We start from the raw sequence: 24,743 nt of genomic DNA, 5'->3' as shown, positions 1-24,743 counted from the left end.
CTGCACTTTCTGTACTTTCACTCACAGCTCTTTTCAATAAAAATGTATCCAAAGAACTGTGCCTTTCAAAATGCTTCGAAAATGTGACAAACAAGTGTCATTAAAAAGCGTTGAAGCACGACAAGTTGCCACTTTTTCTGGGTGTTTGTTTTCAATGAAATTTGACAGCTTTTCCCACATTGCCAGCATGTCTTTAATTTCACCTGTAGAAATCACTTCCTCCGGCTCTTCCTCCTCCTCACTCGTGCTAATCTCTTCCAGAACCTTCGTGTGTTGCATCATCTGCAGCTCCTTCAACTCCTCAGTTGAGAGTTCCTCCTCATGTTCTTCGACGAGTTTGTTGACGTCACCCTTGTCTACCTCCAAACCCATCGACTTTCCGAGAGATACAATCTCCTCCAACTCTTCTTGCTTGGTCTCAGGCTCAAACCCTTCGAAATCTCTTTCTGCAACAGCATCAGGCCATAACTTTTTCCATGCAGAGTTCAACGTTCGTCTTGTTACCCTTTGCCATGCCAAGTCGATGATACGTAGACAGATCACGATGTTGTAGTGATCTCTCCAAAACTCTTGAAGGGTTAGATTTGTGTTTTCCGTCACTTGAAAGCAGCGGCGGAACAAGTGCTTCGTGTACAGCTTTTTGAAGTTGGAAATGACCTGCTGATCCATCGGCTGTAGGATTGAAGTCGTATTGGGTGGGAGGTAGAGAACTTTGATAAACTGGAACTCCTCCAGAATATCATCTTCAAGACCAGGTGTGTGGGCTGGAGCATTATCAAGGATGAGGAATGCTTTCATCGTGAGTTTATTTTCTTGCAGATACGTCTTCACTGCAGGGCCAAAGACGAGATTTACCCAGTCAGTAAAAAACTGCCGCGTAACCCATGCCCTAGCGTTGCCGCGCCACATAACGGGTGCAATTTTTCTTTCAGTATTTTGTGCGTCTTGAAGGCTCGAGGATTTTCCGAATGATAAACTAGCAGTGGCTTCACTTTACAATCACTGCTAGCATTTGCACATAATGCAAGGGTCAGACGGTCCTTCATGGGTTTATGGCTTGGCATCATCTTCTCCTCTGCTGTGATGTAAGTCCTCTGTGGCATTTTCTTCCAAAATAGGCCCATTTCATCGCATTTGAACACCTGTTGCGGGATGTAGCCTTCCCTCGCAACAAGCGCAGCGAACTTTTGGATGTACTTACGTATCGGCTGCTTTCACGTCCGCACTCGCAGCTTCGCCATGCCTCACCACTGAATTGATGCCAGTTCTTTTCTTAAAATTATCAAACCAGCCATGGCGTGCCTTAAACGCTTCTTCTGATGCCTCTTTAGAAGTTGATGCTGCTTTCTTCACTAAGTCGGCATAAATACTGCTTGCCTTCCCGCATATTACCGTCTCCGTCACTGTATCTCCTGCCAACTCCTTCTCTTTCACCCACATGAGCAGAAGCTTCTCCATTTCCTCATGGATATTTGTCCTTAATTGGGAAAGAATTGTGGTTCCTTTTGCTGGTTTAGCACACTTTATGGCATCCTTCTGCTTCAATATCGTACAAATTGTCGATGTACTACGGTCATAGATCTTTGCGAGTTCAATCACTCGTACGCCACGCTCATGTTTTTCTATTCTTGCTTTAGCTCTATCGACATCATCCTCTTCTTCCTGTCACCATTGTCCTTAGCACTCACTTTCTTCAGCCCCATGATAACACACAAAAAAGTTCATTAATCACACAAAAATCAAGCAAAAAAGAGTACTGCGCACAAGATACACTTTGATTCAAGCGGGTAACACGTGCGAGTGAGCGAGAGATGCTCTCGTATGATGCTCGACCCTGCGTGCCAACTAGCGGGACGCACCGGAAACACGGCTCGTATCTTGAACGAAAATATGGCCCGAGCTCCGGCTCGTATCTCAAAAAACTCGTATGTTAGGCTGCTCGTATCTCGAGGTACCACTGTACTTCCATGAAAAATATTTGTTCATATATGAAACAAACCTTCGGTCTTAACATTAGGATTATACTAGCGCCAAGCTGGAAACCGGTAGAATTAAAATTAAACTTGTGAGGTCCAGGGACTATTGACATCTATACCAGGTCACGGGGCATGTATTACCCAGAATGCCCTTGGCGTCCCATGACCCGACAATTAATTTTCTACCGCCTTTAAGGGGGCCGGCCGGAACCCCTATATATGGTGGTATAGGGCGAAAAATGCAAAGTCATGAAAAAATTCATGGAGCTTCATATGGCAATTGAGAATACGTATACGAAATATTTCGTCAAAATTCCTCGTACTTTCGTAGTTACAGGGTAATTAGTAAACATAACTCAATAAGCCTTAAACATTCATCCGTACAAGAAAATGCAATATTTCTTCTGTTATCGTAAATTTTAATAATTATTGGCAAAGAAATTGTGAGAAATGGCATCTGTAGAGATTCCGTGGCTCGCAGAAGCGAGTTACTGCGAGTATCTGGTTCAATCATGAATCAGTTGGACCATAGACTTCAAGTAGATTACACGTTCGAGTTTCACCTCGTGACATTCGCTTGCATTTACGTATGTTTATGTATGTTTAGGAAAGAAGTTCATCATGCCAATGAAGAAAAGACAAGGAAAACATCTCCCTAACATACAGACGAAGAAAAATCGCTCAAGTATTATTACAGAATATCGTAATATACGCGTAGTTAGTGAAGAGAGGGGAAGGTCGCCTAGTAACGCCCCCTTCTTGCCTGACAGCATACGTCACACTGTGCCCAAGGCTACGATCATTGAGCAAAGAGATCTTCATTTATGATAAATAACATAGTTTTGGTTTTTTAATACCCAAAATGGAATATGAAATTCGTAATAATCATGATTTATTAAATTGTCTTTGTAAAAAGAGTACACCTTTGAGTTTCACCTCTTGACATTCTCTTGCAATTACGTTTGTTTATCTTTGTTTCGGGCAAGAATTTCATCATGCCAAAGAGGAAAATACAAGGAAAACATCTCGCGCTAACATACAGAAGAAAATTTGCTGTAATAAGCAGAGTTAGTGAAGGGGAGAGAGGGGGTTACGTAGGAAGGAGTGCCCCATCTTGCCTCAAGCAGTGCCCCAGGCTACGATATATGAGCAAAGGGATCATCATTTATGATTAAATTATGATAAATAAAATAGTTTTGGTTTATTAATACACAAAAAAGAAATATGCATTCATAATAATCATTATTTATTAACTTTGTCTTTATAGAAATACGAAGGAAAACTTTGAACGCCCGTATCTCAAAACTATACTTATTGACCTTCAAAATCTATCTCCTCACTTAGTTTTAAAGCTATAACATTGGAATTTGGTATATAACTCAGAAAGACATTATAGAACAATCAAATAGAGCCCTTTTTTCCAATTTTTGTTTCGTCTTTTTTTTTATAAATTTTTTTCTCGTGATTTATAGGGTTTATTTTTTTACCATATTGAAAAATTCATATCTAGCAAAAAAATGACTTTTAGAAAAAAAACTCCATTCGATTGTAGGTCTACATCAGGTCTATATATGGTAGTAATCCCAGGTCTTAATATTGAAAAATGGTTATTTTCGGGATAAATTGCCTTGGCGTCACAAAACCAAAGGTCAGAGGCAAAAATCATATGCGGTTTGGAGATGTCCCAAGTCACCTTATTAAGTGGTATGAATGTCAAAGTCCTGTCCTTAAAAAAGGGCATTAGCCGGCCGGCCCCCTTAAGATAGGACGTGTTTACTTTCTATCTGTTTTAAAGCCGGTTTTAGTTTGTCCGATTTTATCCATTTCACTTTCATTTTTCTTGTTAATTTTTCTTTCTCTGAGTGTGCTCAGTGCGGGTGTGATCTGTAAGAGTGTGTACGTTGTGAGATGGAGATTTTTGCCTCACCAACGGGAACTTATTCCGTTTCGTGGAAGAGACAAAGGAAATGGCCTGGAGTGAGCGGCTTTCAGTCTTTGTTCAGTTTGTCGCAGTTGGTTGGTGGAACAGTGGAGGAAGTTTTATGAAAAAGGCTAGTACAAAAGAAAGGAGACGATACCATCTTTGGATGACCAAGCGTTGCCCGCTTCTTTTGTATCGGCAATACACCAGACTGCTCCATATGTTTTGCCACCTGCTTTTGATTTTTCCCATACCCCTTCAGTTTCTTCTAGTGATTCGCTATCGGAAACTCCAGGAGGGGTTTTGGGTAATTTTATGTATAATTACACTCTGTGGTTCCCAGCAGGGAGGGGGTGGGAGCATCACCATCTTTGTTCCAGGTGCCGGCTCCCAGATGCACATAGAATGGAGGGTACGTGGACAGCTTTAGGCCTACCAGGCGTACCAACCTTGGGGGGTTTGCTCTGTCATTATATGGCGTCGCGATTCCAGCAGAGTCCGGTAGTGCTGAATGTTCCTCATCCCCCTGGCTTTCACTTTATGGGAAATAATGCCGCGGCTACGCCAACTTCAATGTTCCTGGCGATGCAGAACGTTGGAGGTAGTTTTGCTGCAAACAGGGATGCCAGCAGCAGCTGCCCAGTCTCTCCATGCAAGATTGGTGACGACTTTAGCCAAAAATGGTGATATCAACTTACCATGTCCCAAACTTCAAGAACTGTATGCAGCCTTTCTAAGCATTAAAGGTTTTAGTTCTCCACTACTAGTGCCTCAGTGGTGTGATCAGTATGGTCTTGGCCTGCCACCTCAGTGGCCGGGAGTTCGATTCTCGGGCATTCCATTGAGGTGTGAGAGATGTGTAATTCTGGTGATATAAGCTCTCTCTCGGTGTGGTTCGGAAGTCACATAAAGCCGTTGGTCCCGTTGCTGAATAACCACTGGTACCATGCAATGAAAAAACACCATACAAAGAAAGAAACAAACAATCCACTACTGCAAGGTACTCTGGCAAATTCCAGCCAGTTTCCCTGGCCCCTCATCACAAACAGACCCCACACTGCTGTAGTGACTGATACAGACAGAGCTACTGATTTTTCAAAGCCCTGAAGTCACTAGCCACAACACCAGAGACCATTGACAAGGGTTATCTTTGGGTGGAGGATAAAAGGTTAAACATGGATTGTATTATATGTATGTATACAATCTTTTACACATATAAAAATGTGAATACACTGCAACGTATAATGCTGATAGATTTTTTAAAGATAAAAATGTGAATACACTGCAACGTATAATGCTGATAGATTTTTTAAAGATTTATTCTAGATTTCTTTGGAGTGTCTAACTGCAAAACAAGATATTATTTTTAAAATTACTAATGGGAATGATGCACAACATTGAAAATTACAGTGTGTCATATTGTGAGATCATAAAAGTACTTCTCAGAAAGCCTTGAAACTTTTTAAGTCGCCACTATAATTTGTTTTGAGGAAAAAAATCCCTAGGTTGCTTAGGTGTTTTGGTTATTTCCTCTTGAGTTTGATTAAGTAGGCGCATTTCCTGCTTAAAAGCCCCCTGCCTCTCCCTCTCTGGACATGAAGAGTAACTAATAGGTCATGGGACGCCAAGGGCATTCTGGGAACTACAATACCCTGTGACCTGGTATAGATGCCAATAGTCCCTGGATCTTACAAGTTTCTTTTTTATTGATTCTACCGGTTTCCAGTTTGGTGCTAGTATTATCATTGTTAAGACTGAAGGTTTGTTAGTTATGAAAAATAAAATTGGTTAGAAATTTGTCATTTTTAGAGCAGTTTTAACTGTATTGCAGTGATTACCTCATTTTGCTTTACAGTTAGATTGTGTGCTGTTCCAGCAAGATGACTTAAGTGACATTATTACTAGTATTGTATGTATTTTAATTTTTTTTTTTTTTTTTTTATTTACATTTAAACATTTTTTTCACACTACAGCTTGAGGAGAAATGTCGTGTAGAGATGGACAACCATAAGCATATGCTGGATAAAGAGTATGAAAATCTTCTAACACAATTCAGTAAAGAGCTTGAAAAGTTGAGACAGGTGGGTGGTCTTTTTTTTACGTCATGTAACTTCTAAACCTCCAGGAGCTTTTTATTTGACTAACATTTATTTTGGGTTGTATGACTTTCACATTACATATTGTAGATTGCTTTTATCATGAATATCACATAATGTAGATAGTGATGATGATACTTGATATACTACTGTTCAATTTTGAAGTTTAAATCTAAAACATATCTTTCAGTAAAATAGTCAGTCTGGATTAAATAGATTATATAATTGCACCATTCAGAGAAAGTGTTTATTGTTCATATAAAATAGACTTCAAAATGTCAAGTATTTTTTTATCTCTTGGTTACAACAGTATTATGCTGCAAGGTACCTTATATGTGAAACTTGTCTATGAATTTCTTCTAAACTGTTCAAAGTTGCTGTTGCTTGATATGGACATTTTTGTCAATTTCAGAAACACGAAAAAGAACAAGAAAAGAAGTTGGATTTGTGTAACATCACTGAAAAGAACTTGCAGAAGGATATCAATAACCGTCATGTTCAGGTAATGGAATTTACATGATTATATGGTATTTAGGTACTAACAATTTTTTTGTTTCACAACAACCCATCATTTAATGAGCCCACTTTGATGGTCTTCATGAATCATAAATTCACCATTCCCAAATTAGAAGATTGTCTTACAGTTGAATGGCTGCCATCATGTTATGAGCTGTAATGGATTCTAGGTTTTAGGTAGGAAAATACCTCACCTTTTCTGTATGAAAATTAAAAAAAAACTATTGATGTAAGCATTTACTACTGTGATTTTAAGTGAAGAAACTAAATACTTCATAGAAATGAACTATCACATTGCCCAACAATAGACTGCAGCAACACTTGTATACCTCATAAATCTAACAGGAAATCTAAGAATGTTAAAATCATGTAACTGGAAGGTGTGTGAATGATCTTCAATCAAGATAGAATATTTATTTGAAAAGTAAATTGAATAAATTTGGTTTTTATATAAGTAACTTTATTACAAAGCTATGTTTCTACTTGCGGCAGCTCAAAATTTGAAAAACTTTTAAAATTGTGGTAGCACTCTTTTGTTTTTATTGTTGTTAAATAGCCCCTCCCACTTTCGAGAATGAATAGTCACAACAAAGCTGAAGAGCTCAATTTGTTTATGCCGGTCTACGACGTTAAAGTAGTCCCTCCCGTATTCGTGGGGGATGTGTACACACACACACACACACACACACACACGCACGCACGCACACACACACACACACACACACACACACACACACACACACACACACACACAACACACACACACCCCGCGAATAGTTAGACTCCAAGAATAGTTGGAACCCCTATAATAAAAATGCTGAAAATGGCCTATTTTGGTAGGCAAAACTCAACAAAAGCCACTAAAAATTTTTATACCCGGTGATTTTGATAGTTTTATCACAACAAGTGCATTCTATTATAAAATTGATTAAAAAAAAATCAGTAGTTTTTGGATATTTCTCATAGAAAAATGCTGCAAATAGGTGAATTTTTGGAAATAATGGGTAGATATGGTCCAGAGAGAAATCAGTGAATCTGTGAGTCGGCGAATCCGGAGAACGAGATAATGGGGGGCCCCACTTTATATGGTTGTTGAGCAGCTTTTGGAATTCTGGTTCATTGGATGGTTGTGGTTTTATGCCAGTTTGGTGACATTCAGTTGTTTTGGTAGCGCTCATTATATTTGCTTAGCTTTGGCATATTACAGATTGTGACTCTTGATTTGCATTTTGTCTGATTCTAGTTTATCCAGTATTAGGTTTTGCAGCAAAGGCTGGAAAACAAGACTGACGTCTTGTGAAATATGTCTCCCATCCTGTGTGTTGCATGTGCAGAGGACAATTTTGCTCTTTAACTCTTTCTTGTGACAATGTGAAGACTGGGGCAAGGGAAAATGGCAGTTGTTAGGAGCTCATTTAACTAAACTTAAACATAACAGGAATAGGAAAGCGGCTGCTAAAGCCAAGACTAGGTACTCTTAAGTCAGATGAGTTCACCTTAATATGATAGTCTTAATATCCCTGCACCATCTATGCATTTGACTGCTTTTTCACCTATTACACAAGTCCTCCAACTTTCCTTTCAACTCTGATTCCCGGCTCCGTTTCTTTGTAACCCGGTGCCATTGTCAGTCCCAAGGTGCGGATAAACCAAAAGTTTGGTCTGTTAATGAACACTGTTGCCCAATTTGGTGTTAGTTAGGAAAAATACAAATTGATGAAAAATTTGTCATTTTGGTGAAAGTCTTTATGGACAAAGTGAATAGTTGTCTTGGTTAAAGTCCTTATGGACAAAGTAAGTAGTTGTAGTGTTAGTGCAGTGGAGGAGGTGGCTATCCCTCCTACCAATGCTCCTAGACCAAGGTCCCTGCTAAACTTCCCTGCCTTTGGGAGGAAGCAAACGGCAATCGAAGGGAGGTCAGAGGGGTTTGCCCGAGGGTAGTTGCCCCCCAAACGAGCTTGTTGAACGCCAATCCCAGGACTTGTTGGATAGCCATTGGAAAGGCATCCCGGTGGATATGCTCTTCCTTTGAGTATTTCTGACACTATAAAGTGCATCATAGGTGATACCTTAGTGTCTCAAGACCACTGAAAAGACCTGGTTTATCAGTGGAAGGTGATTCGCCACTCTCATAAATGTGCTAACATTAGAGAGCAGAATCCCCTCCCCTCCTGTAGTTTTTGGGAGAGCCCCTGATAGGTGTCGGGAGTATTCAGTAGCAGTTCCAAAATGCTCTTCTTCCAAGAGTGTGTCAGAGAGCCCATGGGAGTGCCAGTGATTGAGCTTCCAGTATCTGAATGCCCAGGGTCTGAACTCATAGTGTCTGTGCACCCAATATCTGAGTGCCCAGTGTCTGAACGCACAGGGTCTGAGTGCCCAGTATCCGAGCGTGCAGCGCCTGAGTGTCCAGCACCACCTGATGGCCGAACGCCATCCAGTGTTTGCAGTGCTGAGGTTCCTCGACTGGACTTAAGCTAGCTCTAGCAAAGAAATCGAAGCTTGCTCTGGCCTTCAAGATAACTTTGCCACAGACTGGCTTAGAGTGCTCGTGCACACTGACAAAGCGGTCAGGGACTGCACACAGGAGTTAGCATGATCTTTACTATAGGAGCACTGAAGAAGAGGGAGTTGTGGTGCTCCTTTACCACGAAAGGATTAATTCCCTCTCAGAAATTGTCACTGTTGTTCGCTCTATTAGATTAAGCCAACCTTTTCCCGAAAATATAAAAAAACTGCCTCTTAAAAATGCTTATACAGGCCCGTGGTTAACAACGCAATCGCTCAGCAGCAAATCGGTTTTACTGCTGTCTTAAAAAAATATTCATTAATAAAATAAGGCATTTTAAGGTATTTTACGGCACAATTTTCGGTCAACAGCGCTGTTAGCACCGTTATGTCTAACGAGTACATACATTTGTAGAAATACCGTTCAGCCCATAAAGGTTATGCAAATGATATTAAAAAATTTTATTGAGATTTTTTACATAGGTATTAGGGTAAAATATATGCCTCTTGACGCAGTCTATGCCAAAAATATCGATTTAAATGAGTGGAAATTTAGTTATGGATGTGTCCATTTATAAATGTTCATGTGTTTATGTTTAAAATGTGTATGAAAATGTTTTACGTATAGGGTAGTTTTATTTCTGCACAGAAATATGATACAAAGGCAGCTTTTGAAACTGCCCTTCACGTTATCAAATACGATGTTTTTTCATGTTCATTCTTGTAAGCTGCTGCCTGCCTCTCTTCCGAAAATATAGTTAACCCTTAAACGCCGACTGGACGTATTATACGTCGACTAAAATTGTCTGTCGGGTGCTTAACCATTAAGCGCCTATTAGACATATTAAACGTCGACGAAAATTGTCTGTTGGGTGCTTAATTGACGTATGATATGTCGACACAAAACCGTTATTTTTTAAATTTACGGAAAAATAGTTATAGGCCTACTTGGTGAAAACTTTTGAATCATGACCATGAGGGATGCTGGGAGTTCACGAATCAAGCTGTTGTTTTATTTACAAGCGTTACCCAGGTGTGCATGCGCTAATTTCTTTCTTCTCGCACTAAAAAGCATCAGTGACACATCTCAGAAATTATTTTGTCAATTTGACATAATTTTTGCACCATTTTATATGAGCTGCTTCATAGAGTTTTATATATGAAAATGTGTGCAATTTCATGTAGAATACAACAAAAAACAACCCATGGTTGTAGCTTTTATCAGTTTTGAAATATTTTCATATAAATATCAATAAGTGCCAAACTTTCAACCTTCGGTCAACTTTGACTCGACGAAAACTCTTATATTCTAGTAATAATCAATAATTTTTCTTCATTTTGCAACAAATTGGAAGTCTAAAGCACAATATTTCGATTTATGGTGAATTTTTGAAAATATTTTTTCCTTACATCTGCACGGTAACTCTTCCAAAAAAATCTGAAATTTTTTCGTCAGATTGTCGTAATGTTTGCACCGTTTTATATTAGCTGTTACATAAAGTTTTATATATGAAAATGTGTGCAATTTCATGAAGAATACAACAAAAAGGAACCCATGGTTGTAGCTTTTATCAGTTTTGAAATATTTTCATATAAATAACCATAAGAGCCAAAATTTCAACCTTCGGTGAACTTTGACTCAACCGAAATGGTCGAAAAATGCAATTGTAAGCTAAAACTCTTACACTAGTAATATTCAATCATTTACCTTTATTTTGCAACAAATTGGAAGTCTTTAGCACAATATTTCGATTTATGGTGAATTTATGAAAAAACTTTTTCTTTACGTCCACGCAGTAACTCTTCCGAAAAAATCATAAATTTTTTCGTCCGATTTGTGTAATGTTTGCACCATTTTAAATTAGCCGTTAAATAAAGTTTTATATATGGAAATGTGTGCAATTTCATTTAGAATACAACCAAAAACAACCCATGGTTGTAGCTTTTATCAGTTTTGAAATATTTTCATATAAATAACGATAAGTGCCAAAATTTCAACCTTCGGTCAACTTTGACTCGACCGAAATGGTAAAAAACCACAATTGTAAGCTAAAACTCTTACATTCTAGTAATACTCATTCATTTACCTTCATTTTGCAACAAATTGGAAGTCTCTAGCACATTATTTCGATTTATGGTTAATTTTAGAAAAAACTTTTTCCTACGTCCGCGCGGTAACTGCAGAAAAATCAAAATTTTTCGTTCGATTGTCGTAATGTTTGCACAGTTTTATATTAGCCGTTACATAAAGTTTTATATATGAAAATTTGCTCAATTTCCTGTAGAATACAACTAAAAATAACCCATTGTTGTAGCTTTTATCAGTTTTGAAATATTTTCATATAAAAAACGATAAGTGCCAAAATATCAACCTTCGGTCAACTTTGACTCCCGAAATGGTCGAAAAACGCAATTGTAAGCTAAAACTCTTACATTTTAGTAATATTCAATCATTTACCTTTATTTTGCAACAAATTGGAAGTCCCTAGCACAATATTTTTATTTATGGTGAATTTATGAAAAATATTTTCCTTACGTCCGCGTGGTAACTCTTCCGAAAAAAATCAGGAATTTTTTTGTCCAATTGTCGTAATGTTTGCACCATTTTAAATTAGCTGTTACATAACGTTTTATATATGAAAATGTGTGCAATTTCATGTAGAATACAACAAAATCAACCCATGGTTGTAGCTTTTATCAGTTTTGAAATATTTTCATATAAATAACGTTAAGTGCCAAAATTTCAACCTTCTGTCAACTTTTGCTTGACCGAAATGGTAAAAAAACGCAATTCTAAGCAACAAATTGGAAGTCTCTTGCACAAAATTTCGATTTATGGTGAATTTATGAAAAAAACTTATTCCTTACTTCCGCGCGGTAACTTCCGAAAAAATCATAGATTTTATGCATGACACTTACCTGGCAGGTATATATATAGCTGTATTTTTCTGAAGTCCGACAGAATTTAAAAAACTTCCGACACACGCAGTGGTCGGTCCAGGGTGTTAGTACCCATTCCCGCCGCTGGGAGGCGGGTATCAGGAACCATTCCCATTTCTATTCATAAATTTTCTGTCGCCGGTACTGAAAACACCTGTTTTCAGTACCTCCGGCTTAGGATTTTGGAAACTTCATTTGCCGCTAAGTATCCTAATTGTCTTTTAATTTATTTATTGGATTTGTGGCTAGGCATACGCTATCTTAAATTGATTTGAATTTGATTCATTTTTGCATAAGATATCTGAATCTAGTTAGGCTAGTTTCAGAGGTGTTGTCCTGCAAAGATAGGGTGTGGCTACCGAAAGCTTCGGTAGTTCCGCACTTGGGGGGCGCAATTAATCAGTAAACATGTCTATTTCCGTAAGGAAAAAGTATGATTCGTATGTACGCAATTAAGCAGTAAACGTGTCTAATTCTGTAAGAAAAAGTTTGTTTTAGTATGTACGCAATTAATCAATTACGAAAGTCAGGGTAGTGATACTGCTAACCTTCCGGTAGACTTTATTTTGCCTAACGCTGTAGTATGGCCTACGGGCTATGACTATGTCTGCGAGAGGTGATCGCTCTCCTTCATTGTTGTAAAGAGTTCTACTTCTGTTTTTGTTACGCCTAACCCTGTAATGTTGCCTTCGGGCCCTAAAACAGTGTCTGTAGAGGTTATTGCCCTTTCTCTTATACTATTTCGATTCGTAACTTAGAATCGAAAGTGCTTGCTTTAGAGAGCAATAGTGAAGTGGCTAAGTGCAGTGACAGTGCCCCTTGTGTAGTGGAGGGTGCGTCAGATCAGCCTTATAACGCCTCTAGGTCTAGACCTCTGTCGAACTCCCAGAACCAAGGGACGAGGGCATGTCGAAAGCCGAAGGAGGGTTACAGGGAACCCCACCGATCTGGCGTGCCTTCGGCAGTTTTCTGATGAAAATCCCCCAGACTGCCAAGTGCGTGCACATGCACGAATCCAGAAGGATTGCTTCTCGTCCTCCGAGGCGTCCTCCCCGCACAAGGGTTGGAGCTCGGAAGGACTCGCGCCCTCTAAGAAGCTTTATAGAAGAGACGCTTCACGTCCCTTCTCCCTCGTTATGTGTTTCTGTGAGAAGTAAGAAGGCGAAAGTTGCCTGATCACGTGTACTTCTTTCCACCAAGAAAGATAGGAAAAAGAAGGCAGTTTCTCTCGTTTTTTGTTTTGACGCCTGTCAGGAGCGTGACGCTTTTCTGCCCGCTTATTTGGACGATCGGCTTGAACAGGACGCTCGGATGGACGCACTCACCAGTGGACGCCGAGCGTCCTCGCCAGTGGCCGCCGAGCGCGAGGCACAGGACGCCGAGAGTCCTCGCCAGTGGACGCCGAGCGTCCTCGCCAGTGGACGCCGAGCCGCGCACCAGGACGCCGAGCGTCCTCGCCAGGTGGACGCCGATCGCGCACAGAACGTTTCTGTTGAACTCTTCAAGCTCTTGTTTAAGATTTGAGCCTCAAGAAAGTGAACAGAACTTCGTCTTCGAAACCCAGCAAGACCTCGGGTTTCGTGAATTCAAGAGGTCTCTGTCAATATTATATTGCTTTTCGCAAAGGTGGATGGAGTTAAGGAAAGCTCAAGGAAGATCTCGTTTTCTCTACCTCAGTCAAGACTTTGAGATAGACAGTTACGGGTTATGTAAAGGCTCGACGTCCTGAACGTCAGGATTTTCGGCAACGTTCAGTAGGATTCTTGCAAAGGCACTCATCAAAAGGACGCTCTTCAGGAAAGCGCAAGACAGGACTTCCTTTGCCATACTGCCAATAAATTTAAAGCTTTTTAGACCATCTGAAAGGGTTTTTCAGATGAATAGATTTTGTTAGTTTCTAGTCGAGACTTCCATGCCGATTGAGCATCGTCGTTCTACCTACCGTAAGCCCAGTCTCTTAACAGGATTCTTGTCCCTTCCTTGTTTGAGACGGGAATCGAAAAAAATAAAAGGCTCGACTTCCTGGATTACGTTTTGTCAATTCAGTGACTTTCCCCCATTGACAATATACTATCGTTTTGTCAAGTAGTGGGTCTCCCCTCATTGACAAAATATCTCTCTGTACCGTTAATGGGTTAGTTCTCATTGACAAACATCTCATTAACTTGATATTGCGTAAGCGAATAAGGACAAGGTTCGGAAGAGCTCTACCTTCCCTCATTCGCAGACTCGTACAAGACATAGACTTGTAGACTACGTCAATGAACGCTTATGTCCAGTATCTTAAGAAGCTTGAGCTGTCTGCTTCGATTCTCTAAGTTTTGTTCATGAAACTTGCCTGGTCAATATATGTATGTAGCTGTATTTCCGAATTCAGCTATATATATGTCTGCCAGGTAAGTATGAACAAACTTTATTGTGATTATAATAAAATTTTTTTGCCTTGCGTTATTTTACTACTGGTTGGTTTCAATCATACACGCTTGCTGTAGTTACCTCTTCGGATGGCAACCGAGAGGTCTATTGTCTACTATTTTAAGGACATTTAATCGTCACTCCCTGCAGCCTTCCAGGAGTTTCCGATTTATCTTTTACCGTTCTCTGGTAGTGTTCTGACGACACAAACGCATCTATATATTTAGCGTTTTCTGTTTCCGCTTAAATATACCAGCTTGGGAGAGTCCTTTTTCTTTTTGTTTCAAAAAAATAACGGACCAGCTATTTCTTCGTAGAATAGGGTAGCTGGCAACCCAGACATAAAGTTTAAGAGTACGCGTTCGTAAGCTGCTGGCTGCTGCTGTGTTCTTGACTGTCCAAGTTCCAAACTTCCAACCGAGCCAGTAACAGATCGTGCGCTGTCATGCCCCGTAGGTTTACGTCTCCTCTCTCCTGCGGGATTGACTGACTAACCGTATCTCTGTGCTGGCGGTTACGTCTCTCCTGCGGGATTGACTGACTAACTGTATCTCTGTCCTACAATCACGGACTTTAGCCTAAGATTGAGGGGATTTCTTACGTGAATGAATAAACGTTGCATTAGTTTTGCCTTACTTATGTTCAAACAAACAGTTATTCTCTTAATCCTTTCGGTGGTCTCGTTACCCGCACGGTATAGAACTACGAGTCTACCGCAACATTGCACTTTTATATCTCTCCTGCTTAGGCAAAGCGCAGCCTTATAGGGAAGTAAGCATACTCGGGGAGGGAATGGATGAGCTTGCTGGGGACCATTTCCTTCCTGAAGAAGTTTGTTTCCCCGAATAGACTGCAATTCAGACCGCAGTTTTTTCCTACCGGGAACTGAAATATTATTCAAGATCTAGGAATTATTCTGAACATCTCTCAGTGCGTCATGATAGAAAGAAGGTGCCGGACATCTGGATAGTGTTTCAGATGTCCTGGATCTTAATCTGAAAGAAGTAAATGCAATTCGGTCGTCCCTCCAGTCCTCGAAACGAGTTTTTGGAACCAGTGGTCCACATCAACTCTGATATTCCACAGCTCTCTCATATCTTAAGAAGTATCTTCTCTCGGTCCCTGCTCGAGTTTACGAGAAAGAGCCTATTATAACAACAGGCGTAGAATGTAACGATCATCTAGAGGTTCGTTACAGGATTGCAAAAGTCCGTACGAATCGTCTCGGATCGACGGCAGCAACGATAGATTAACTAACATCTAGGTATTTTAATTAAGTGGTGTTCTTTTTATGGTTGTCTGAGAGGGTTATTTCCTCTTCAGTATGTGAAGTGTAATGTGTTACGTTAGCTTTGTGTGTGGTTCAGGTGGTCTAACTTATACCTAGCATGAATGCCCTGGTAAGAGGGCTAGGGTTTCCTGTCAACAAATTGGTCCCGTCCAGTTGTCAGACCCTTGTTATTAGCTTTCTCAACAACAGGTCACATCCTAGTTGAGAGCTACTAAGGTTTAGCAGGCTAAGAGGCAGGACCTACGAAAGTCCAGCTACCTTAGCAGGTAAGGAAACTTAATAAATAATTTTAAAAATTAGTTAATTTTTGAATTATGACGATGTTGCTGTCTGTGACCCACCTCCACCAAATGTGTCAATCAGCTATATATATACCTGCCAGGTAAGTGTCATGCATAAAAATGATATTGTTATGATACAATAAAGTTTTATGCATACTTACCTGGCAGGTATATATAATTAAATTCCCACCCTCCTCCCCTCAGGAGACGGTCAGAGAAAACTCTGAGGAAAACGGGAATAGTTCCAAGTACCAGCGCCACGGGAACGTGGGGGAGATCACCTGAACTACCAGTGGTCTAGCGGTTGCCGAGAGTTTTGAAAATTCTGCCAGTGCGAACAGACAACAGAGAATGTTGTTTGACAGATTTGCATCTGTCAAACAACAAAGACCTTCACGATCATTGAGGTCTGTGGAATCTCGATTCTAGCTCACCATCTACTTTTTGTCTCGCCTGTTTTCTCGGAGTCAGACACTCGTGCGAGATCAGGCGACATATAGTAGCCCTGAGTTTTCTTATTGACGAAGTCGATTGCGGACGACGTTGGGTTGCGTTGATACACCCCAAGGTTTGCTTAGATTGAATCGCCCAGGCAGTCCAGACACTCATCCTTCAGCTAAGAATAGTGCCTTTTGGTCTTCAGAGGACAGCCTTGGTCGTTCACAACTGACTTGAGTACAGACTGTGCATTTCCGGATCGAAGCTTTCAATATGGAACTTAGACGTAGTCTGAAGTTCTTGATGTCAAAGCATTCGAACCTCTCCTGCCTGTTAACTTCTTGTATGTGATCAGGAAGGCCTTCTTCTAACCACCCTAGATACGACAAAGAGGGTTAGTGAGATTTTAAGCCATCGTCCAACAAGTTTGGCTTTAGAGAACACAAGGAGGTGTGCTCTCTAAGCCTTTCGTTATGGCCTAAGAATGGAAACCCTTTTGTCCTTGGGCCAGGATCTTGGAAGCAAGGATGGCACAAGTTAGATGGGCAGGAGCCAGAGAGAGTCCTGTGCCCTGTCAGGTCTCTCAAGTTTTATCTACTTAAAAATCAAGAAAGTCGAAGTCAGTCGGGCAATCTGCAGTGTTCCGAAAAGACCAGACTTGCCCATATCGAAGTCACCCTGGTTTTAGGGTTAAGGAGTTCTTTCAAAAATGCTCCTTCATTGTGTTTGCACAAAGATTTGAAAGCTTTTTATCTGAATGCTCACGAGGTGAGGGCGCGGCCTCGGAAGCATTTCAACAGAGCATGGCACTCAGCAACATCCTGAGTACCATGTTTTAGCGAAGCAACTCTGGGTTCACTTCACACTCCCTGCGAGATGTGAAGATGGCATATGAGATCTGCTGCTCGCTAGGGCCATACGTGTCTGCAGACACAATCTTGGGGGCAAGAAGTACTACTCATCCTATCCTGTAGAAATGGTTTAGGAAGAGCTCTTAATTTAGTTGTGGAGTCCGCTGACAACGGCGACTTCTTAACTCTGAAGCCATTAGTTAACACACATTAACTTTGGTCTAGGTTGGTCAGGTGGTGATATATATATATATATATATATTTATTTTACTTCTTAGCCCTCATGGTATGGTCAATATGGTCTAGTCACATTGTGGTCACGCCCCCGTTGACAGATCATCTGGAGTGCACCAGCTTTATAGGTCTCTACCTCGCTGGCAATCTAGTAAAGCAGAAGCAGACTTGGGTGACAGTAATCACGAAGTCGGCTATGCTAACAGGTGGAACCAAGATGTAAATCATCTGCATGCATTTGTGTCCCAAAATCCTTCTATTCTGTCCCTTCCCACCTCCAACGGTGGGGTTCAACTATATATATATATCTGACAGGTAAGTTCGTGAGCAAATGATATTGTTATGATACAATAAAGTTTGTTAATACTTAACTGGCAGATATATATATATTCAAGTACCCACCCACCTCCCCTCAGGGGACAGTGGAAATAAAAATTATGAATAGAAAATGGGAATGGTTCCTGATACCCGCCTCCCAGCGGCGGGAATGGGTACTAACCACCTGGCCGACCACTGCGTGTGTCGGAAGTTTTTTAAATTCTGTCGGACTTCAGAAAAATACAGCTATATATATACCTGCCAGGTAAGTATGCATAAAACTTTATTGTATCATAACAATATCATTTTTTTTTGTCCAGTTGCCGTAATGTTTGCACCATTTTAAATTAGCCATTACATAAAGTTTTATATACGAAAATGTGCGCAATTTCATGTAGAATATAACAAAAGAACCACCCATGGTTGTAGCTTTTATCAGTTTTGAAATTTCAACCTTCTGTCAACTTTGACTCGACCGAAATGGTAAAAAAACACAATTCTAAGCAGCAAATGGTTGTAGCTTTTATCAGTTTTGAAATATTTTCATATAAATAACGATAAATAGAAAAAATTCGACCTTCGGTCAACATTAACTCGACCGAAATGGCCGAAAACTGCAATTGTAAGCTACAACACTTAACAGTCTAGCACAATATTTTGATTTATGGTGAAGTTTTGAAAGCAGCTTTTTTTTTTTTTTTTTTTACGTCCGCACGTTACGAATTAATGCATCATATTGTGATATTTTCTCTGTGTTGCTTTGAACGTTTTACAATTTGTTATGTACCAAAATGATTGCAATTTAATGTACAATACAATGAAAAAATGATTAACTCCTTAGCTTAAATCGTTTTGCTCACAGTGCGATTTCTATACAATTATATACTAAATTTTTTTTCACGCTGTCATATATTCCAATATTTATATGATAATGATATTTTTTTTCATTTCTGATGGTTGCATACTAAACTTCAGGCAATGACAAAAAAAGGAGCTAAAAATGAACTCTTAATCTTGAAAATTAAGCATGCTGTGATTTTTTGAAGAAACTTTTTTTTCTGCTTCGGTGCTCACTCACGAACGCCACGGGCATACGGGAGACACTTTCGGAAATACCGGCTCAGTGTTTAAGGGTTAATTATGCATCTTTTCCATAAATCCTTTAAAAATTTATACATTACTTCACTGTATCCAATAATATTGTATATAATCTCACATTATTGTATTATAAAATACTAGGGCAAATCTAAGCCAGTATTCTGTGGAGCGGCCAATGTGGTTTGAAATCAGCTGATGGCGAATACGAGTTTGTTTCGCCATAACACAATTCTGAGCGAATTCTCTTGTTTCTGGTTAGCATAAACGAATATCTAGATACTTGACTTGTATGAGACAAGGTTATTTTTCCTTATACAACATGTTTTTAGGTGGAAATATGAATTGAATATGTCTCGTTGTGAATGTGAGCTACTTTTTTTTTTCGTTAACAGATTACGTTGGCGGCATGTTTATTGCGTAAAAAAATTACATGATTCCGTTCGCAATTCTCCTTTATATCATCGTAATACGAACTTTACGTTAATTATCTTATATCAGCGTGAAACCAACAGTAAAATATTTTCTTTCAAGCACAGTAGTTTTGATTAAAATTATTCTATCTCAATTTTATCTACGGTTGTGTTTGATGGCATATGTTTACTGAAGTTTTATCCTTGTTGCCGATGTACGATAATAGTCATTAGCAACTTGAACAGTTTTCTCAGCTTCAGTTATAATAGGTTTAAATTTAACTATATTTCCTGATTGATCTTTGATCTATAGCGAATAAAGTTATTACATTAAGATATCTCGGTTCTATTCTACACATAACGCCATTTATAACAACTACGGTAATAGTGTACTGTAGTACGATGTTTGAAATACAAGCTAATACAAGAAAAGAAAAAAAAAGTTGTTTCTCGAGTCGTTCGGTTGTTCATAGCTGTACACGTCCACGCAACGAGTATAACGTTATACAATACTTTCCTTATTCTCTTTTGCTGTTATTGAACTTATGTAACTACAAGATGGATAAAGTTGGGCTATTGTAATTTGGTCTCTCATAAAATCGGACTATCGTAAGACAAATTATCAACTTGAACACTACAGCTTGTACACTGTACAAACCTTATTATATCTTTACATACTCTAGACACCCAAAGGATTAAAGCTAGGCTTTTTTCACTTTACAGTATTTATAATGCTATAATGTACTGTACAGTAAATTCTATAGTACTGTACTGCATAAATATAATTTTATTTATTGCGCCATTATGTGATTACGGCGCCTTTGACTGGTCTAAAGTTTCAAAAGAAGGTGTGCAGCAGACGTAGGCTTTAAAATCGCTTAGCGTCGAAAATCACTTAGCGTCGGCGGCCAGGAATGGAACCCCTATCGCAAACCAACCGCCTGTAATTGAATCACATTTTTTTAACATTATATTTACAATTGTTGCATAAATTTATTTTGGAAGACAAACTTTGCGTATAGATTCAATTTTGCAACACTGCAATTTGATTGTTTTTCCATGGGATAGAAGTACTAAATGTAATTGTGCAACTCGGTTGATTTTTGGCTTTGTTACTCGAGCAAAAAATTGAGGTACAACTGTACGAGATCGAGATGCTGCTGCTACGTAGATGGCATAGTTACGAAAATTAAGAGAAGCACAGAAGAAAAAGTAAATATGCATCTTTTCCATAAGTCCTTTAAAAAAAAGTTATACATTATTTCTCTGTATCCAATAATATTGTATGTATTCATTTTTCATATTACTCTTATTGTAAAATACTATGGCAAATCTAAGCCAGTATTCCACGGAGCAGCCAATGTTTTGGTTTCAAATCAGCTGATGGCAAATACGAGTTTGGTTAGCCATATTTAACGCAATTGAGCAAATTTTCTTGCTTCTAGTTAGCATAAATTAATATCTAGATACTTGACTTATATGAGACAAGGTTGTTTTTCCTCATACGACGTGTTTTTAGGTGGAAATATGAATTGAAAATGTCTCGTTTTGATTGTGAACTAATTTTTTTTCATTAATAGATTACGTTGGCAGCATGTTTATTGCGTAAAAGAATTACGTGATTCCATTGGCAATTTTCCTTTATATCATCGTAATAAGAACTTTACGTTATTTATCTTATATCGGCATGAAACCATCTGTAAAATGTGTCCTTTCAAGCACAGTAGTTTTGATTAAAATGACTTCATCTTGGTTTTATCTATGGTCGTGTTTGATGGTATACGTTTACCGTTTACCGTAGTTTTATCCTTGTTGCCACTGCGCGATAATAGTTATTAGCAGCTTAAACAGTTTTCTCAGCTTCAGTTATAACTAGGTTTAAATTAAACAGTATATTTCCCGATTGATCTTTGATTTATATTGATCTTTGATCTATAGCGAATAAAGTTATTACATTAAGATATCTCAGTTCTATTCTACATTACGTCATTTATAACAACTACGGTAATAGTGTACTATAGTACATGATTGAAATACACGATGATTGAAGTACAAGCCAAACGGATGTTATCGAATTCGGTTGTACTTAGAAAAAAAAAAATAGTTTCTTGTTCGGTTGTTCATGGCTGTACACGTTTACGCAATGAGTATAACATTAAAACCATACTTTCATCATTCCCTTTTGCTGTTTTTGAACTTATATAACTAGAAGACGGGATAAAGTTAGGCTATTGTAATTTGGTCTCTCATAAAATCGGATTATCGCAAGATGAATTATGGTAACTTGAACACTACAGCTACCTGTACACTGTATAAAACCTTATCATATCTTTACATACTCTAAGACACCCAAAGGATTAAAGCTAGGCTTTTTTCAGTTTACAGTATTTATAATACTATAATGTACTGCACAGTACTACTGTAAAGTAAATTCTGTATTATTTTACTGCATAAATATAATTGTACTTATTGCGCCATCGCAGGATTATGGCGCCGTTTGACTGGTCTAGGACGCTGTTAAATGGTCTAGAATTGTGAAAGAAGGTGTGTGGCGGCCTAGGGGTTTAAAATCACTTAGCGTTGAAAATCACTTAGCGTCGACAGCTAGGAACAGAACCCCTGTTGCTAACCGAGGGCCACCTGTAATTGAGTATTTTAATAGTTTCCTTACAAAAAATGCATTTAAACATGGAAATATAAAAATACATTAATGAGTGAATATATCTCTATAAAAAATACTGCGAATAGGCGAATTTTCCTTGAATAGTGTTTAAATATGTTCCTTAGAAAAATTGTGAATAGGCGAGTCTGTGAATTCGGCACCGCGAGCGGGGCGGCGGTTGACTGTAATGCCTTTTTGTGTAGTTAGGGGCCTTTAAGAGATGATGATAGTAATGTTTGTATCTAGAGGAATGTTCATGCATGGATGTGTCAGCATCTTAATCATCTAAAAAAAAATAAATTATAAAAAAACTCAAAATACATTTAAATGTAAATATTATAAAGCCAGTAAGTTGTGGGAATTCCTAATACAAAATTTACTGTTAGCTTTAAGTATAAATTATTTCTTTTACTTAGTTATTTCTGGTAAAGTACATTAAAATGTCTAATTGATTATAACATTTATCTTTTTTAAAAATTTTATTTTGGTTCCAGGAACTTAAACAGTTCCAGTCCATGTACAAGAAGCAGTACAAGGAAAATATTGAGAAGTGGAAGCGAGAGTTATCACAAGATCCCAATACCCCTAAAAAGCAGAGAGAGGCACAGTTACAGTGAGTATTTATAAAGTGATATTTCTCATAAATGTACTTAATTTATTTTGTTATTCTGTAATGATTTGTTACCACATTCTCACTATTTTTCACACTTTGGTCCGAATAGTCATGTATTTTCATATAGTGCTGTGTTTAGTGCACTGGATGGTACTAAATGTTCTTGGCATTTTACCTTCAGCCTACTTGTATTGCTCACTGCCTTTTACATTTTACCACTTCTTTGGTCTTCTGTCTTAGTCATCCAGCTTCTTTGGAGCATAATTTAGTCATCTGAAACTTAATACTATTCACATCAAAGATGATTTTGTTACATTTCATCACAGTTACTTTTTGACACTTCCAATGTGCATTATACATATTTAGGAAGCACGTCCAAATGTCATTTAATTTACTTTTCATTTTCATATATTCAACTTACCTGTCAGATATATACATAGCTATCGACTCCGTCGTCAGCTATGTATATATCTGCCAGGTAAGTATGTATGAAACTTCATTGTATCATAACAATATCATTTTACTGTAAATCAGTTTAGATATACTGTATAGGGACTTTGAAGTATAGGCTGTTCCAGGTTAGACTAAATTAACTTCCTATTCTGGTCATTATTTTTACTTATGGCTTTTCATTTCAGGGTTTAGGCATGAAATGAATGTTCTCTTTTCACCCCTGTCCTGTGGTTTAGGTCTTTATCTATCCATTTTTGATGATTTCTTTGCAGCTTCTTATAGGTCTTCATCCTGTTACTCTCTGTTTACTGCTTTTGTTCATCATCCCTTTTCATCACATGTTCAACCTATCGTAGTTTTAGAAATCTCACTTGTTCCTACACGATATACAAACTCTCGGTCCTTTACATAAGGAATTACTTTCGGCATAGCTGGAATTACGGCCGTTAAATTATTGAACAAGGTGGTTAGGCAGTAACTATTGTGTGGCAGGCAGGTAGGCTAGCCTGCCTGGCTGTAAACTCTCCACTTTGCTTTTGGCCGTCTTCCGATGAAGATGTGTTTGTGAGCTTTGACTGACTGGTCGTTGATCTTTTTTCCGGGTGGGATCTTTCTGGTTTATTTTTGTTTTTAAATAAATATGTATATACTGTGTTTGATATTAATGCTAAGTTAAATTAATATACAAACCCACTCTTTGTGATAGCCGCCTTTCTACTTGTGTTAAGAGTCGGCGGAAAAGGTATACCAAAATATTATTTACATTCTTTCACCCTTTAATGTGAGGTCAAGATATGTATTTAACATGAGGACAAGACATGTATTTAACGTGAGTGATATTGATCCTGTAAAAAGACATGTATTTGTCTGAAAATTACGCTTACGCTTGGGAATTACCAAGGGGAACTTCAGAGGTTTGTCCTTGTTTTGTTTCTATGGTAATTTCTCTTGTCCTTCATCCTTTCACTTACTATCGGACGAAGGTAGAAGAGGGGACGTGGTTTTGGTATTTGGGGGATCTCCTCTCACTTCGGAGGGTGATGCCCTTGGATGCGAGAGGAGTATCCTTATTACTTTAATAATTTTTCCCTTACGTATTTTACAGATTAACAGTGGTGATTGTATTTACAGCAGTATTGGTTGGATAGCTCTTCGTATTGGTTATCCTAACCTTGGAATTGTACCTATGACTCGTAGCGCGTTGTGATACCGATCCTCGAGTGTGTGTGCTGATCCCCTGCTGGTAATCATATTCATTTACCACCACGTACTACCCTGGAGTTACGTCACTGGACGAAGCTTCGCGCTGCCCTGTGATGTTTATCTATTCCTGATAGTAGAAGTCTGGCAGAATTTGTAGGAATCGAAGAGGAAGAGAGCTCGTCAAGTGTCGTCATCCTCCTCTTTGACATCATCATATTTTCATGTCTCCACTCCTTCAACTCCTAAGGCTTTGTCGTAGAAGAGAAGGTGGTCTCCCCCCTAAGAAGTCTCATCACGGGACTTCTAAGGGTCTGTCTCGCTCCGGTGAGACAGGTGGGTCTTCCACTGGTCCTCCCGTTCCTTCAGGAACGGGGCCTGTCTCTCCTTCCTCATGGAAGAAGACGGGGACCATGGAGGTACCAGCCACCACTGGTACCTCCTCTCCCAGCTCCTGGGGTTCCATCTCAGGACCGGGACCTGTCTCGGCCGCTCGCGTCACCGAGTGTACGGTCACCGACGGGT

General features: G+C 39.0%; 1 protein-coding gene across 1 annotated transcript in view; it reads left to right on the top strand.

Annotated features, from left to right (window-relative positions):
- The window catches only part of LOC135217772 (serine/threonine-protein kinase Tao-like), a 196,065-nt gene that overhangs the window by 141,372 nt on the left and 29,950 nt on the right, over positions 1-24,743 (top strand). The window contains 3 exon segments of the mRNA XM_064253798.1: positions 5,871-5,978; positions 6,406-6,495; positions 22,447-22,565. Of these exon segments, the coding sequence (XP_064109868.1) occupies positions 5,871-5,978; positions 6,406-6,495; positions 22,447-22,565 (317 nt within the window).

Source organism: Macrobrachium nipponense, chromosome 7, assembly GCF_015104395.2.
Source record: "Macrobrachium nipponense isolate FS-2020 chromosome 7, ASM1510439v2, whole genome shotgun sequence".
Classification (NCBI taxonomy): domain Eukaryota; kingdom Metazoa; phylum Arthropoda; class Malacostraca; order Decapoda; family Palaemonidae; genus Macrobrachium; species Macrobrachium nipponense.
Note: the sequence above shows the minus strand (reverse complement) of the source record. Positions and strands in the feature narration are given on the sequence as shown.